This window comes from Agelaius tricolor, unplaced genomic scaffold, assembly GCF_023055355.1.
Source record: "Agelaius tricolor isolate 1412-34295 unplaced genomic scaffold, bAgeTri1.0.p SCAF_10, whole genome shotgun sequence".
Classification (NCBI taxonomy): Eukaryota; Metazoa; Chordata; class Aves; order Passeriformes; family Icteridae; genus Agelaius; species Agelaius tricolor.
In genome coordinates this window covers 308,421-323,667 of record NW_027269270.1, presented here as the reverse complement: position 1 = coordinate 323,667, position 15,247 = coordinate 308,421, and the positions used below count along the sequence as shown (strand labels likewise).

General features: G+C 44.3%; 1 protein-coding gene across 25 annotated transcripts in view; it reads right to left on the bottom strand.

The window, feature by feature from the left end:
- The window catches only part of LRRFIP1 (LRR binding FLII interacting protein 1), a 106,446-nt gene that overhangs the window by 21,301 nt on the left and 69,898 nt on the right, over window positions 1-15,247 (bottom strand). For 14 of the 25 annotated variants that reach the window (XM_071434300.1, XM_071434301.1, XM_071434302.1 and 11 more), the window contains 5 exons: window positions 15,153-15,197; window positions 14,205-14,270; window positions 10,622-10,699; window positions 2,481-2,513; window positions 1,583-1,708 (listed from right to left, as the gene is read on the bottom strand). In XM_071434300.1, coding sequence (XP_071290401.1) covers window positions 1,583-1,708; window positions 2,481-2,513; window positions 10,622-10,699; window positions 14,205-14,270; window positions 15,153-15,197 — 348 coding nt within the window. The remainder of the gene's footprint in view (window positions 1-1,582; window positions 1,709-2,480; window positions 2,514-10,621; window positions 10,700-14,204; window positions 14,271-15,152; window positions 15,198-15,247) is intronic. The other 11 variants (XM_071434291.1, XM_071434293.1, XM_071434295.1 and 8 more) reach the window with 3 other exon arrangements.

Genomic DNA, 15,247 nt, shown 5'->3' with positions numbered 1-15,247 from the left:
GACACAAATTTGTCTAGTTCCAAATGCTTAACTGTGTTTTGGGGCACTTCTCAGCTCCAGATGAGAAATGCCAAGCACAGGAAAGGCACCAGGATTTGGAAAGCTCAGAAAGGAGCTGGAAAGGAAGTATATGTGAGGAAGAAGTTAAGGAAGTTCTGCTCCACTCCTCCAGCATGCCATGTTTAGGTGTCTTAGCTCAAACAGTGCAGCTTAGGTCCAAATCACCCCAAAGGCAGTCTAAGGGACATGGATTGAAATTTTTTTATGCACTGTGGTTATTTTGCTCTCTCTGCTACTCAATGACCACAAAGAAAACAAAAATTTAACCAAAAAAGGGCCTAACTACTCTGTTTCCACTGAAAACTCAATTAAAATGGCAACACCTTCATCTGTCAGCACTGAGTTGATGGCACAATCAACAATTAATGCTGGCAAATGTTGAATTTATCCATTTGCCTTTTCCAAAAAGCCACAGCTCATGTCACTGCTCACTTAGGAGGTGGGTGGTACATGGATGTACAAGCTGGTTGTTGTATTTATGTTGTATTCATAAACAAAACACATTTAGTTTATACAAAATGTATTTATGGCTTCATGGAAGCAGTAACAGCTTCAGCATTCCTTCTCCATGTGACAGGCTTTGACAAATGGAGTTTTGTTGCAAGAACTGTTTAAGGGGAAACCAAAATGACACCTCACATTGCCTTATAAAAATAAAAACAGACAAGGTTCTAAACTCCTATTTGTTGTTAGTACTGTAGGAGATGAGTTCTAGTTCATCTCCCAACCCTGGAAGGTTTCCTGGACTAGGAAACTGTATAAAAAAAAACCCAAATAATTTTAATTTGCTAGGAAAAAAATGCAAACCAGCAAAGACAACGTGCAGTGGCAACCAGCAGCCTTTCAGGGAGCACTTGGAAGCATTTCCCACCACAACCCCCCCAGTCAGACAAGTTTGCTAGTTAATGAGACACTGCACCCAGTTCCCAGGAGAACAGCATGCAGGGGCAGCTCTGGGCTCACACTGGGTTAATGCTCACACACCAGTACCTTCAATTCTTTCAGCCCCTGCATGTATTTGCCTTCTACATCCTGAATCTGGTCCTTTAACTCATAGATGTCCTGAGGGAGGTGAGAAAGATCAGTGACAGCACTAAGGGCAGAGTGCAGCTGGGAGGGACCAGCAGGGCTCAAGGTGCTACTCCCAACACCTCTCCCACCCTCCTCAAGGGCTCTGACCCTAAGCTGAGGCCTTGCCACACTACCAGATTTTGTGGTCAGGGGTTTAGGCTAATTCTGATTTTTTTTTTCTGGAAAAAACGAAATCTTCAGCGTTAAGGACAAGGAGCAGACCCAGGTTCAAAGGCTGCAGCAATCCCAGCCCTCCTCTGTCCCTTTCAGTGATGATCACCCTCTGTACCAGGCTCTCCCCTCTGTGATATCTCCACCCTCCTCCCATTCCCTGTTCCAGGCTGGGAGGTCCCATCTGAGACACATTTCCAGCAAGGCTTCTCCTTCCAGCACCCCATTCACTGCCCCTGAAGGATATTCCCTGATTTCTTCTGGGTTAAGCATTCCTCACCTTGATTTCCCTGATGGAAGCCTCTGTGTCAGCTGAGATGGACGTGTCCCCACTGCCTCTCCGTGAAGATGTCCCTCCCAGGGAGGCCAAGGTAGCTGCTGATAAACTTGAGACAGTTCGTGCTCCCTACAATCACACACAGATAAACTGCTCAGAGCTTTCTTTTCCACATAAATTATGGCTTTGTAGCTTTCCCCTCTTCTTTTTTTTTTTTAAATACACACATTACACCAATCCTTGCACTTCTAAATGATGCGCTTGTGATTAAAATCAAACTTTCCAAGAAGTAAAAAATCAAAATCAAGATTTACCAAGGGAAACTAATGAGAAAAGGCAGATCAGAAGTATTTAAATAATACTGCAATAGGAGTTTGCATAATTTAGCTTCTAAATGTTAATTCTTAATTGGAGAAAATCTTTAGGGGCAAGTATCAGCCTGCCACACATGTTCAAAAATTGTAAAAATACATTCTGGGGAAGCTTTGGAAGCTCCTCTCCTTCATGGATATTTATTTACTCCACAGCAGTGGCCACATGAAGTGTTTGACTGTACTCAGGGTTAATGTAGCAGCCTCCTCTTTTATTATGATGATTTATTTATTTTTACATAAATAACTTAGGTCTCATAATTAAGATCTAATAAACACACACAGTGTTTGTGTGGCTTAGCCTAAAGCAGTTTCAGCCAACTGCTGTTGAAGGTCAGCTAGTTAACATTGAGTAAGCAGGGGCTGAAAAGTTCATCTTCAGAAACTCTGCAGCAGAAGGCTCCAGAAATTCCAATTTTTGCCTCACAATGGGTTTTATAGGAGATTTCTGTGCACTCATGGCAAGCTGTACCCATGGAAAAGAATGAACAAAGCACTATTGTCAGAATAATTGATAAGATCCTTCTTACCTTCTCAAAGTCTTTTTCTGGCCTTTCCTCAATCTGTAAAAGAGAGGTTGAGAAGGAATCATTAATAGAATCAATAAAGGGAAAGAGAAAGCAGTAATGCACCAGAAATGCCACCACATCCTCTCCATCCCAAAAAGCACAAGGTACCAAGTTAGACTTGCAATCTAAAGCTTCAAACCTGTGGTTAATAATCCCCTTTCCAGACAAGCAGGGACTGCAACTTCAAGCAAAGATCCTAGACTACAAAACTGACCCCCAAATCAAAAATCAGGGATCAATCCAAAGCCTAAATAAATGGCTTTTTAAGGGTTTCAGTATTTCACTGCAATTTGCTAATTTAAAGAGAGATTCCTGTACCAAAACTAGTCTAGAAGAACCCAAAGTGAGAAAGCAGCATTAGGGGGACAGAAAATCACCACAGATGCAGACAGTTGAAGGGTTTAAAAGTTACAGAACATCTCCATCTAAGATGGAACTAAGTGTAAAAAGGACTGAATGAAACTAAAATCTCAGCAGAACTCAACAAAACCTGAATTCTTCTTGGGACATTCAGCACAGTCAAGCTGGTTTCCCAAAAGACTCCCAGAAAAATTAATGTCTTCCCCAGAGCAAGAAGAGCCTAATTGCCAAAGGGAATTGTGCTTTTGAAACTGCTGGAATAACAATCAGGACAGAGCTGATTCAGGGGAAGGCAGGGCATAACTGAGGTTAAGTTGATAATTTCCATTGAAAACACACTCAAAACCTACATCTCTTCCTAATCAGTCCACATTTGGCACAGTTGTTTGGAGCTTTTTTTCCTTTTATTACATAGAACAATATGGGGATAATCTCACTCATTTTTCTTCATATTACCTATGTTACCCTATTAAAAAAAAAATCTCAGAAATGTGAGGTACCTGTTACAAATCAGCCTTTTACATTGACATCTCACAGCTAAAATTCTCTATGAATTAGAATTCAGAAAACTTAAGGCTGAGGCTTCAAAGTAAAATAAGCCAGACTTAAAGCACTAGATCTAAACTTGCAAAGACACTGAATACATAAAATCTTTAGGGAAAACCCCCTCAAATCTCTGAATTTGGAGGCAATAAGAGAGGGTCATTAATGAAGGCAGACAATTTAGCTCAGACCAAGAACAAGATGGACTGAATTGTGCAAACAGCTTTTTATTTTCATGCCAGACAGCTCCAAGTGCTGGATTTGGCAGCCTTCTAGCCTGGCCAAACACTGTGGTGTTGTTGTTTATCAAGACAGCTGTGGCAGTGTCAATAAAGGCATGTGACAAAAGATTTGTGTGTCCACACACATGTACCTCTGGAAATCTGTGTACAGCCTTTGCAAAATCTGTCCTACAGGGCACAGCTCAAAATATTTATGTTCCTTCAGCCATTTGCACAATGGTCTCTACTTTCTGGAACAAAGTAAAATCTCAGTTTTTAGCAAAATAAAGAAGGGAGCAAATATTGATATTGTTTTAATGATGCATCACATGAATTAAAATAAAATAAAATAAATTTGACTCATCACCAGTCAAACAGAAGCTTGCATTTACAAAGGGGAATGTTGAAGACGACGTGGTGAGAGACATGACTGCAGTGAGTGTTTCTACCCAGAGCACTCCTAACCACACCTGTGAAGCCTGCTACACCTTTATTGCAAAACTATCTTAAATAGTGACTCTGATGGGGCATAATCTCTATTCATGAAAGCTATTAAGTAACATCTAAAATTGAGCTGGTTAAGGAGACAAACCAAATTTCATCTTCATTTTTCATCCACTCAGTGCCATGAATGCCATACTCAAAGCAGTTTCTCCTCATAACCAGCAACCATCCCTAATAATTCATTTAAATATTAACACTTTAAAACCCAATCAATTTCGAGAAAAGCCAGTTCTTCACACCAAAATAACATCCTTACATTACACAGATGCCTCCTGCTACATGACACTTTTCTAAGCAAAAAGCCAGGCTGAAACAAGGAGCATTTAATTTTATGGTTACAGGGCAGTGATACACCAAAATCTGTCTTGTAGAAAGAGAGAAACCTACTTTAGATGAATATTTTATACAGCTTTCATCGTGCTCATGTTTAGATTAATGTATTCACAGTACCCTTTAAAAAGATAAATGTTTCCTAAAGGAATCAGCCACCAGAGGGACCTCCAGGTTTCCAGCTTTCCCCCAGTCCCTCCCAAGCCCTCTGGCAGTTGATTCAGCAATAAATAAAACAGAGAAAGGTCAGGAGAGAAATGTTTATGTTTATTTGAAGTTGTACAGAATTCTTGCCCCAAACACTTGGCTTCTGCATTCAATCAAGAACACTGCAATTGTTAAATAGGCTGAGAAGAACTTCTCCACCTTCACATGCACTCAGCACAGCCCTTCATAAAAATATCCTGGCTTTGGGACTTTTCCACACACAAACATAAAGGATTGACAGAATACTTGCCAGAAAAGGAGATTTAAAGAGGGATTCACTTAATTTACCTTTAATTGACACAACACTACCATTTCTCATTTGCACATGGCTCTGTCTCTAATCACAGGTTATCTTCCCCTCCACCAACAACTGGGGCAATTTGTACTTCAGGGCATAAAAAAGCAGGAAAAGGAAGTAATTTTCTGAGGAACTCCAGCATGCATATCTTTGTTTTGGCTGCTCTCTGCAAAGTAAGTGCAGTGGGATCAGAGTTCAGCCTCTCCTGACAGCAATTTCAGAATAAATCCAGAGCCACATTACAAAAATGTCAGCAATATCAGAGCTCACCACAGCTGGAAACACAACACGAGCAAGATCACCCCACAAGCCTTTATATGGCCAAAGTGCCTGTTTTCCATGGATTAAAAGGGTTAAACCCTTTTAGGGTGAAGCTCTTTGCCACCAGTGGAGTGTCCAAAATCAGTTCCTGCAGCACCAGCACAGAGCATCCAACCAAACACCTACTGCAAGTACAGGGATCTTGAAATCAGTGAAAGGCCAGGACTGAGGCAGTTTCCAGCTTCCAGGCTCCTGAAGAATCAGGGAAGGGAAGGCTGGAATTCTTCTGCCTGTGCCATGTTCCATGCTCAGGTATCAGAACAGCTTCAGTGTTCAGTATGTGGCTGTCCCTGCTCAGCTCCAGCTCACATCTTGCACTTAACTCAACTTCCCCATGAAAGCAAAGGGGATTTTTGGTGACAAATCAAATTAAGATCATTTCCTGCCCTTAAAGTAGCACAGCACAGCTTGAAATGGAAATATGGCCCACAGCAGAGAAAAGTTGTTAGGCTAGTGCTTAACACAGGATGGTATCTACAAAATCTGGAATTAAGAAGAAGGAAAGAGGTACTGCAGTGAGTACAACCCCTCCAAGAACCCCCATCTTACCAGTCTGATCAGCTGGGCTGGGCCAGGCAGTAACTGAGTTCCTGCTGCTTCTCTGAGAGCCACCTGAACTCCAGCAATTAGCAAGAGTCAGCAGGGGAAAACCACTGCTGAAATCTGTCAGGTCTGAGGAGGGCTTGTGAGAAGAATCCTCTCTCAGGAATGAGTGCTATGCCAAACATCACTGCCTAAACAAACTTATCAGTGCCAGAAATGCAAGTTAGCACTGCAGCAAATCCTCACTCCAGAGGGGCCCAAAGCACATGCACACTGTGAGAGGGAGGGCTAGGATACAACCTACCCTATCCAAAGGGTCCCAAAGCACATCCAGACTGTGAGAGGCAGGGCTAGGATACAACCTACCCTATCCAAAGGATCCCAAAGCACATCCAGACTGTCAGAGGGAGGGGCTAGGATACAACCTACCCTATCCAAAGGGTCCCAAAGCACATGCACACTGTCAGAGGCAGGGCTAGGATACAACCTACCCTATCCAAAGGGTCCCAAAGCACATGCACACTGTGAGAGGGAGGGCTAGGATACAACCTACCCTATCCAAAGGGTCCCAAAGCACATGCACACTGTCAGAGGCAGGGCTAGGATACAACCTACCCTATCCAAAGGATCCCAAAGCACATCCAGACTGTCAGAGGGAGGGGCTAGGATACAACCTACCCTATCCAAAGGGTCCCAAAGCACATGCACACTGTCAGAGGCAGGGCTAGGATACAACCTACCCTATCCAAAGGATCCCAAAGCACATCCAGACTGTCAGAGGGAGGGGCTAGGATACAACCTACCGTAACCAAAGGATCCCAAAGCACATCCAGACTGTCAGAGGCAGGGCTAGGATACAACCTACCCTATCCAGAGAGAAGGCAAAGCTTCCTAAGTGTCTCCACCACAATTAAATCTGTCAGTGCCTTCATTTCTTTCTCCAAGTCTCTGCCAGAGAGCAAAGGTGTTCACAGCTGGGCACTGAGGTGTCCCCTGGAGGCAGGGACAGCCTGGGGAGTGAGAGAGCAGCAGGGATCTGGAAGTGCTGGTCGATGGCCAGTTGGATCTGAGCCAGCAGTGCCTGGAGCCAGCAGGGACATCCCTGTCCTGGGGGATCACCCCAGCAGTGCCAGCCAGGCCAGGTCCTGTCTGCTCTGGGCCTCACCTCCAGTGCTGGGGGCAGCTTTAGATAAGATCCAAAGCTGTTAGAGAGCCTCCAAAGGAGGGAGAGAAGATAGGGAAGGGGCTGCAGGGGCTGTACAAGGAGCAGCTGAGGGCACTTGGATTGTTCAGCTGGAGCAGAGGAGACTGAGGGCAGAGCTCAGTATGGCTGGCACCTTCCATCCCTGGGGCAGCTCCAGTCTCTGCTCCCTGTAATGCCTCTGGATCCAGGGAATGGCTGGAGCTGTGTCAGGGGATGTTTAGGCTGGATTTTAGGAAAAGGTTCTTCCCCCAGAGGGTGCTGGGCACTGCCCAGGCTCCCCAGGGAATGGGCACAGCCCCAGGCTGCCAGTGGACAGCACTCCCAGGGGTGCACAGGGTGGGATTGCTGGGGGGGCTGTGCAGGGCCAGGGTTTGGATTGATGGTCCCTGTGGGTCCCTTCCAGCTCAGTATATTCTACAGCTCTGTGTGTGCTCAGGCTGAACTCTCACTGCTTGTGCTGCTGCCTGAGCCTCCACAAGCCAGGATGAACCATCATCATCATCTCAGCACAGCCCTCTCCTCTTGTTTCACCTGCTTTGCCTTAGAGAGCCTTCAGACAAATACTACTGAGCCTGTTCCAGATTTAGAAATAATTGCTTTTCACTAGTAGCTTCTTGATTTAGAAAAGAAAAATAACAAAACTCCTGCAATTTATATCAAAAGTCCAGCTCTGCCAAAACATGCTGAGAGCTCAGGCCCATCTGTACAGAAATATCTGATGTTTGCTCTCAGTAGTGTTAAGATCTGTACTTTCTGTGAGGATGGTTTAATATTAAACAACATATTTGCATATCTGCAGTAACTGCAAGGACAGCAGATAATTACCAGTGGGATAACATGAAAAATGTTAAAAGAAAAATAAACAAACAGCAAACTTCTTTCAGATATAGTGAATTCTTAAAATAACTACAAAGCCAAATATTCACACATTGTGTTGAAGTATCTTCCTGCCTTTGACTGTATCACCAACATGGTAACAGAAATGAGAAAACCAGCTAGCAAAGCTGTGCACAGCAGGAAAACCACTGCAGGAAAACTACTACTGCTTTTTGCTCACTGCTCAGTGAACAGTTACAGGAGGGGGAAACAAAACTGAGTAAAAAATTTCAGAGCTGCAGTGACAAGCTGTTGTATGCTTTAATTTATAAAGTTCCATGGAATCATTCTCCACTCTCAAGTACCTGACTGAAAAGTCTACAAGAACACTTTGAAGCTTGTCAGCAAAAGTGATCCCTCCCCTGAGCTACAGGAAAAGCAGTATCTGTTTAATGCAGGAAAAAAAAATTATAATCACAAAGTGCTGCTGGATTGACCCTGTGTAGCAATGAGAACTTTTAGGATCCGCTGGACTCACTATGACATTAACTCTGCTCTTCTTCAAGGTGACAGAGATAAGGGGAGCTCTTCAGAGCAGGCAATAAACCACTAATTAAACCAAAAAAAGGTAATTTAAGGAGTGCCTGCTGTCTCCCTGCAGAGCAGATTCAGCTTGGTGCTGACTCAGCACAGCACCTCCAGCCACTTGCACACCACGGGGCCAAAGTGTAAGCAGGGAATTTAAAACCCAAAACCTCCCTTGCACCTCCCAGCATCCTGTGATTCCTCTGAGGAACTTGCAGGAGTGACTCAGCTGGCACACAGAAAACACCAACTGCACTGTGTGGGTACCCAGTTCCTATTGCCCTTACAGAGCTGTAATGGAATCCTGGTTTATTCTGCTTAGATCTTGCTTTGGGGGTAATTGAAATTCAGTTTGCAAAGCCATTTAAGATGGATTACTAATATAAGTTATATTCTGCAAGAACTCATAGCTCAGGGACTCAGGTTCAGGGGCTAATTAAAACACTGATTTATTTATAGCTCACTGGCTGCCATACATTATCTGATGAAAACCCCTCTGTTTTTTAACAATTTTAAAAAGTGAATGTACCCTTAGAACACCAAAACTTCAGAGCACACAGCTCTGTTGTATCAGTTTTCAAATGGCAGACTCCAAAATTCACTCTCTGAGGCAAATTAATGTTGTTATATTTTAGTTTATTGTAAGCTGCATATTTCCTCTACCAGACATCCAACTGCACTCAGCAGCTGTCCCCATGCTTGGAAATAAATCAGAAAGATACCCAGAGCTGGAAACAGCCACAGAGACCAACAGCCACAGAGAGAAAGCACAATGTGGCATGAAAAAATTAAAAAATTAAAGACAGAAACTCCCTAAAAGCAGGGGATGGCCAAGCCTTTAGTGATGCCTTGTGAAGGCTGACCTGGAACAGAGGCTGGGCAGAGTTAAAGAATAAAGTAGAGATTTATTAAAAGGCCTCAATGGATCCACCTTGGGCAGCACAAGAGCCCAGCCAGGGCTGCACCCAAGATGGACCAAAATGGTCACAAAATGGACAATTGGTCACAGGGTCTCTCACTTTTGTAAGTTCTGGTCCATTTGCATATTGGAGTTAATTGTCCAATTACAGCTTTAGCCTATGAAGTCCCATCCTTCTTGTTTTTCTCTCTCCAGCCCACCTTGTTTGTGCTCAGGGGCCTGAGATTTGGATCATTTGTCCTTGGTCCCCAGCTAGGGAAGGAATTGTTTTGTCTCCCTGCTCTGTGCAGAGAGCTCAGCATCCCCTAATATGAAGCCCAGACCCACACACTAAAGCAGCACAGAATCTAAAAAATATAAAAGCTAAACCTGAGGCATCATTAGCACTTGAGCACTGCTCAGCCACAGCTTGTGCTGGGTGCTCCTCATCCCTCTAGCACTTCACCCTGCTAAAGACTGCAGTGCCTGGCACTCTGCAATCCCACAAAGACGATCAAACCCAACCTCTGGAGAGCTCTGCAGCTCTGCACCAAAATACTGCTCACTGGACAGAAACTGAACTGCTTGAATGCTGCAGGAGATTTAGGGTTTCCTGCTCCCCCAAAAGCACTTCCATCAACATCCCAGTCTTTTCCACAATAACCTTGCTGTGCTTTTTTCTCCATTTAAAGCAAACACAGCATTGTCATGAGAGTCCAAAGTACATGAGAGTCCAAACATTCATCTGCATAGAAATCACTTCAGTTTTGCAATTCCTCCTCTGGTTTCTTTGTCTTAAGCACTGCCCAGAAGGTCCAATTAACACCCTAAGAAACTCACAGAAACTCCTTTAACTAATTTTCTTCATCACTGCATTTATAAATCCAGGGATACAAGCACTGACATTTAGAGGATTCATGCTCAGATGACTGACTAGTGATTACTATTTAAGAGTGCCATTAAGGGAAATGTCTGAGCTAGATGTACCTGAATTACTAAAAAAATCTTCCTACTGTTTTATGGACTACCAGGTTGCAAATAGAATTTTATAGCTGAAATTTCTGTGCTGCTGCCATTGCTACTACAAGAGAATTTTTCACTCTGAGGTTCCAAATATTTAGGCAGATTACAGGAGAAGTGTGACAGCACTTTTAAGCAAATAATACATCCCTTAAGAATTACTCAGAGACAGTGACCTCTCTGCACAAAAAAAGGCCTTGAAGGAGAGAGGAATGAAACAGTTGAGGGGCAAAGAGAAATAGAGGAGCTCACCACTGGACTGGCCCGAGCAGAGCTGGCTCTGGAGGATGCCCGAGATCCCGACCCAAGGTAGCAGCTGTACTCAGAAGGCTGCAGCAGGAAATCCAGGAACAGCAGGCAGAGAAAAGAGAAAGCCATTAGAACTGGCAAGGGAAGCAGGAGAGGATGTAGAGCATCACATCTGAAATTACTTCAAGAGATGGTTACATGCAGCTGGACAAAGGAACAGCAGTGAAAAACAGAGAATTGTTAATTTGAAAATTAAGGCAAGCAGTAATTCCACTGGCAGTTCAAGTAGAGATTTGACTCAGTTCTTAGAATACTAATCATTTATTTATATCTCTTCAGGTACCAGTGACAAGTAAACAATTCAGTTTCTCTACAAAAGCCTCCATCCTACTACTTTCCAAGAGCTCTGACGCTCTCTGGTGAATCATTTTCCCATGTTCCCAACACTGTGCACATATAAAATGAATTTGTGCTCCACAGGCGAAAGGAAGAAACATCCACCATATATATGGGGATTAAAGTAAAAGCTGAGCCCAGCTCAGAGACTGAGTCTCTCTCCTGGTTTTCCAGCACCTGCAGTCCTCATCTCCTGCCAAAGAAAATCTCGCAGCTTTTTTTGAAAGGAAAGATCTGAGCAGAGAGGCAGGACAGGGCTGGCTGGCTGCTGACAAGGACAAAGAATGTGTCCATGCTCTTTTATTTCCAGAGGTTTTAATGCAGTGGACATGGAACGAGGAAATAAAAGTTTAAAGCATCAGGGAAACAGAACTAGAACTTACCCTGGAAACAACGAGCTTATTTCAGAGGTGATTAGGATTTCTCAGATACAAACACAGAGAAATCTGGAGAATTAGTATACTTTGGAGATGTTGTGGGTTTTTTCAGGGCTTTTTTTATTAAGTCACCTGGCCACTACAGGGCTGCTCCATCACCATTAGTCACAGCAGCACAGCATCACCTACAAATTAAGCTTGCAGCACTAATGAATGGTGAGAGGGTAAGCTGGAAATAACCCCAGCTAGAGCACAAGCACAGGGTCAGCCCACAAAACATCCTGTGCAGGGTGCACAGCCCATGGGCAGGACAGTGCCCTCCGGGCACCCCGAGGGAGGGCTGGGCACAGTGTCCAGAGCAGCTGGGGCTGCCCCTGGATCCCTGCAATGGTCAGTGCTGGACAGGGCTTGGAGCACCCTGGAGAGTGGAAGGTGACCCTGCCCAGGTGGCCTTTAATGTCCCTTCCAACCCCAGAGCTGGGGTTGTCCTGTGGTTGACTCTGTGTCCTACACTGGCTTTGTGCACCTGATCTTCATTTCAGAGGTGAGAATATGCACAGTACAAAACTCTGCTGCACACTGTTTCCAACTATTGCCAGTCACACAAGAATTCCTAAATTAAAGGCAAAAAGCACTGAAGTAAAGCCACAGATTTTGTTTGGTCACTGAAGTGTTTTATGCCTAACAAAAGAAGGGTTTAGAATAAATTTGAAACTTGTGACAGGGAAAAAGTTGTACCTACTGCTGAGTCCCATATTAATGTTCCCAGGCCCTATTTATCCCACAGCTGCTCCCTGTGCATTGCAGGGCTGACTGTGGAAGTGGCTGTGACCATGCAAGGCCACCGTCAGCCTCATCCCCTGCATCCACCTGCCCTCCCAAAAACACTTTTTGGGAACAGCCAGCAGAGGTGACACTCCCACTCCAGGTTAAAAGTGCTGCAAGGTTCAGAGGCATTAAAACAAAACATCTTGTCACAGGTGTTGTGACAAGGTCACTGCCTCTGGGGCCAACCCCTCCTGCCCCAACTCTGTCATTACTCCAGGAACTGGAAAGGTTGGGTTACACACAAATAAATACCTGTGGCTCAGAGTGGGATGGGGATGGAGGGAGGGGAAAGCACCAGGGTTTCAGTCCTCATGCCACTGACAGCCGCTGAAAGACCCACAAACAGGTTTTTGGCTGAAAGGTTTGGGCTGTAAATGATGTGAATCAGTGGGCTGGCAAGAGGATGGCACAGCCCTTGAAGGACTAACAAGTGCTTAGAAAGCATTCTTCAAAGTGTTTCCTCCTCCCAGCTAATAAAAATGTGATGTTTAAAGTTAACATCACTGCTCTGTCTCCAGGTTTTGCACTCTTATGGCCTTAGATGGTGGTTATTTGTTTGCTGGGGTTCTCTTGGTTGGTTTGGTTCTGCTGCCCCAAACACCCACAGAGGAGATATGAAGGCATTTTGTGCCTTTTAATCTGTAAACCAACTCCTGGAGTTTCTTTTTTGAAAATACACAATTGATATGGTCATTCCTTACATTGTTGCTCCCCATCCCCATGACAGAGCCCTCCACTCTCAGGAACACACATTTTGGAAGCACTGTCACATATATGAATGTAAAATATATTTGACTATAAATCCAAGAAACAAAACCAAGTAACCCATATATTCCCAAAAATCATTCACTTCACTGCTTACAGGGTACTGATTTTTAAATTTTTGGCTGCTTATTTTTCAAACTTGTATTTTTCTGTTTTGACAAGCAGAATTAAGTCTCAGGGAGGGAAAGGATTTCATGTATGGCCTTCCCAAGGTGTTTTATCTGTGTGAGGCAGAAGTGGACTCCTTGTCCCACAGAGAGATGAGTTCCCATTGATCACTGCTTCATGGAAGCTGGTGGGAAATCCAAGAAACAAAACCAAGTAACCCATATATTCCCAAAAATCATTCACTTCACTGCTTACAGGGTACTGATTTTTAAATTTTTGGCTGCTTATTTTTCAAACTTGTATTTTTCTGTTTTGACAAGCAGAATTAAGTCTTAGGGAGGGAAAGGATTTCATGTATGGCCTTCCTAAGGTGTTTTATCTATGTGAGGCAGAAGTGGACTCCCTGTCCCACAGAGAGATGAGTTCCCATTGATCACTGCTTCATGGAAGCTGGTGGGAAATCCAAGAAACAAAACCAAGTAACCCATATATTCCCAAAAATCATTCACTTCACTGCTTACATGGTACTGATTTTTAAATTTTTGGCTGATTATTTTTCAAACTTGTATTTTTCTGTTTTGACAAGCAGAATTAAGTCTCAGGGAGGGAAAGGATTTCATGTATGGCCTTCCCAAGGTGTTTTATCTGTGTGAGGCAGAAGTGGACTCCTTGTCCCACAGAGAGATGAGTTCCCATTGATCACTGCTTCATGGAAGCTGGTGGGAAATCCAAGAAACAAAACCAAGTAACCCATATATTCCCAAAAATCATTCACTTCACTGCTTACATGGTACTGATTTTTAAATTTTTGGCTGATTATTTTTCAAACTTGTATTTTTCTGTTTTGACAAGAAGAATTAAGTCTCAGGGAGGGAAAGGATTTCATGTATGGCCTTCCTAAGGTGTTTTATCTGTGTGAGGCAGAAGTGGATTCCCTGTCCCACAGAGGGACGTGTTCCCATTGATCACTGCTCCATGGAAGCTGGTGGGAACGGTGCTCCCTCTCCTGCTGCCTAGAGCAGCAGGTGCTGGATGTCACAGAACCCAGGTGGAAGGTTGCCCAGGCTGGCAGAGGGCAGGGACAGAGCAGGGAAAAGCAGAAAAGCTCTTACAGCACGGGAACTGGGGGCACTATAGCGCCGGCTCCCGCTGTAAACGCTCTCGTCGTACACGGACGCCTACAATGAAACACAGAGTCAGCACAGCATGGCAGCTCAGCCTCTCTGCACACTCGCAAACTCACCCAGAACAAGAACAGGCAGCTAGCAGCATGGGCAGGGACAGGGACACCTCCTGGGGGCAAGGACAGGGCCATCTCCTGGGTGCAACACAAGCAGCATGCAGGGGAAGAGCCGAGGCGAGCGTACGTGCAGGATCTGACACACCCCGAGATGGGACACCAACCCTGCTCCCAGGGCTTCAATTTAATTTTAACTCAATTCACTGCCTACCCATAAAATGGCTACATCAATTCTTACACTGATCCCATCTGTTTCACCTTCATTGCTGGTGCTGGCAGTGATGAGCTTCACTTACCTCCTAATAAGCTTCACTTACCAGCCAGTTTAGTAAATTAATAAAATAGGAGGAAAATGCATATTTTAAGACAGACTCTGGTTTAGCATAGAGATATATGGTTCAGGAAACTCAAGGGGAGTGGGAAACTCTACCTTTAAGCTTTGAGAAAAAATTCTGAGAAGCTCATTTTAAAGAAGGAGGCAGGAATTTGTCTAAAAAAATTCTATTTGTTAGTTTTTAAGCAGCCAGCAAGAATTGATGTTGCCTCTCTGTCCTGCTCCTGGAAAGACACCGAGGAAGACAATTCCCTGGCAGCATCACAACCCCATGAGCACAATCCCAACAGGAATTAAAGGAAGGCTCAGCAAACCCAGGTGTGCACAAACAGCATCACACACGTGGCATTCAGATGGATGGGACAGCAGGGGTGAGACAAATAAATGCACCCAAGGGGGAATGACAGACAGAGGCAGGGGACAGGATGTGCATGGCTGGGGGTGGGTGGCTCTGGTGTTGGTGCTCAGAGCATCAGCACAACAAACCCTGTAACTCCTGGCTGGCAGGGCATCGCTGTACAGCAGGGAGGGCTGGGGGAGACAAGCACAACACTTTTTGGTTTGGCACAGAAAATTCAACA